This window comes from Apostichopus japonicus, chromosome 2 (assembly GCF_037975245.1).
Source record: "Apostichopus japonicus isolate 1M-3 chromosome 2, ASM3797524v1, whole genome shotgun sequence".
Classification (NCBI taxonomy): domain Eukaryota; kingdom Metazoa; phylum Echinodermata; class Holothuroidea; order Aspidochirotida; family Stichopodidae; genus Apostichopus; species Apostichopus japonicus.
This window is the reverse complement of record NC_092562.1, coordinates 13110165-13112500: the sequence shown is the minus strand read 5'-3', so window position 1 is coordinate 13112500 and position 2336 is coordinate 13110165. Positions and strand designations below refer to the sequence as shown.

Sequence of the window (2336 nt, the reverse complement as noted above, 5' to 3'; positions counted from 1 at the left end):
ATCGCGTCAAGAGATTAAAAGAATATATACAAACACTTCAGCTGATATCCACTAGATCCCCAATTGGAATGACGTCAATGCAGGAACAGTAAATCCTTCCTACTCACAGGTGTGTTTGTGCTTTAAATTGGCCGGCTACGGGACTCAAGGGTCTTCGCCCCCCCCCCCCCCATAAAACCCTCACCAGGGCTTTGAAATACATTTTAGAGTAATTGAATTCCTTTCTCTTACATGAAGTTTTGTGCTTTTAAGCTCGCTACGAGAGAACAAGAAATACCACAAAACAACCCAGCTTCGGAGGCTCCATGGACACCCACTAAGGATCTGAGATAACCTTTCCTACGGCCATTATAATCTTCTTGTTGATTAAACCTTAAAACCTGATGCATTTAAAGTATTGCTTAGCTTTCAAATTTCCATTAACCTAAAATGTATAAAAATGCATCTTTTGTCAAATATTCCTTTCTTCTGTGGAATATGACAAAATGATAAAGAAGAACAAAGACCTTTTCAGCTGTGCCTTGAAGACATGCTTCATTCTTCTGTTGCCAATGGCATGAACAAAATATCACCCAAAAAATATTTAAAACAAAACTAATATCTTTACCATACAAAATGCTATGAAGATGTAGTTGTCGCCTGTCCCTACAGACATGTTGTTGTAAGCAATAACCTCCAGCCACAAGAAAATCTTTTTAAAAGCATTGTAGAGAATTTGAATTCACCTTTCTCGTGTGTATGTCTGTACGTTAAACTCGCTGCGAGAGAGCAAACAATATCTAAAAACACTACAGCTTCCGGGGAATTTGCCCACTAGACCCTGACCAGTGCTCTGTGATACACTCCATAGAGTTTTTGATCAACTTAAAAGTGCTGCAGCTTCCGGAACTTTGCACCACCACCTGTGCTTCCAGCAAATGACACTGTAGTGTGCAATTGTATAATTTGACAAACAAGATGCTGCTTTTGTTTCACTGAAGTCTGAACAAATCTTTCTCATTAACTGCTAATTCGTTAAGCTCCAGCAGGGTGTGCGTTAATTGGCTCAATTGAAACCTTATTTCGAATATTGCTTGTTAGATTTGCTGACATTTCTGGAAAATATTGACAACACTCTGAACACTTTTTCCACTGAACGTAAACACCATATGTATCTTCTTAAAACGGTTCATTTTAAACTGTTTTCTATCTGTTCAAGCTTTATACGTACGCGTTTCAGCATTCTACATGCTTTGGCTAGAAAAAAAGGGGGTTGGAGAGAAGACGGAGGGGGAGGGGAGGGAGAAATCATATCGTGGAAGTACCATTTTGTGAAACTTGATATGGGTATCACGAGCCTGATGCAATCACCTTTCGGATTATTGAATGTGTGCAACTCACTCTCGTGATTAAGCCTGACGAGAGGGGTTGTTAATGGGATGGGGCTCTAACCCGGGGTCAATTAGTAGTTCCGGGGAAATAACGGATAAGGGTGGGGAGGGGGCGGTTGTGGTGACATAGTTGTCCCCAAAACGAGACCCTCCTGTCGTCGCCACTTCTCGTGACGTGTGTATAGACCACAGTTCTCCTGGTCAGGAACCGAGTCCTCCAACAGTTTAACGCATGCACATATTATAATATTAGCCATAGGCCTATGTGCTTATATACATGTAGGACAGTTGTTGGCAAACGCAGACCAATAGACTTTCTAAAAGTGTTCACGTTACGATGGTCCGGTTGATTCGGGTCGCGTTCCGCAGTCGGGTGTTACCCGGATTTATATTATGAAGAGAGTCAAAACTTACCACTGTTCTCTGTTGCGATTGCAGGAATGGTGACGGTGTTACCTTCTCCGGCAGGGTTAAAACGAAAAGAGCATACACCAAAGCGTCTACCTCTTCCGCTCGACTGTAATGGGGCTGAAAATCCACCAACCGTCCCTGAAAAACCTGAAGGGGTCGGGAAAGCAACATTCTGAGGCAAGTGGGGTGCATTGTAACGTCCCGTGTTTACGTATCGTTCGAACGTTAAATCAGCAGAGACCGTAGATACTCCTACTACGTCAATTGGTGGACCACTTCGACGCAAGGCGAGCGGCATCCTCACGAAAACGCACGCGTCTATTGGAGCGACACATTCTATGAACGAAATTACAAAAAAAAGGCAGATGACATTATTCGTGTCAGTAACATATTCATCTCTTCTGTTTGCCCACACTAAATCTAGACAAGTCATAAGTTTAGACTTCAGACTTTTACTGACGTCAAAACAGGATAATAAGCTCTTAAATCGTAGCCATGCAGTGCTGTCGTGAATGTTTTGCTGACAAAACGTTGATCATGGCAACTGTGAAAATC

At 42.3% G+C, this 2336-nt stretch overlaps 1 protein-coding gene across 1 annotated transcript in view; it reads right to left on the bottom strand.

Annotated features, from left to right (window-relative positions):
- LOC139978624 (uncharacterized) overlaps positions 1 to 2125 on the bottom strand; it is a 7182-nt gene extending 5057 nt beyond the window's left edge. The window contains exon 1 of the mRNA XM_071988987.1: positions 1785 to 2125. Coding sequence (XP_071845088.1) covers positions 1785 to 2079 — 295 coding nt within the window. The 5' untranslated portion in view covers positions 2080 to 2125. The remainder of the gene's footprint in view (positions 1 to 1784) is intronic.
- Between the last annotated feature and the right edge of the window lie 211 nt (positions 2126 to 2336).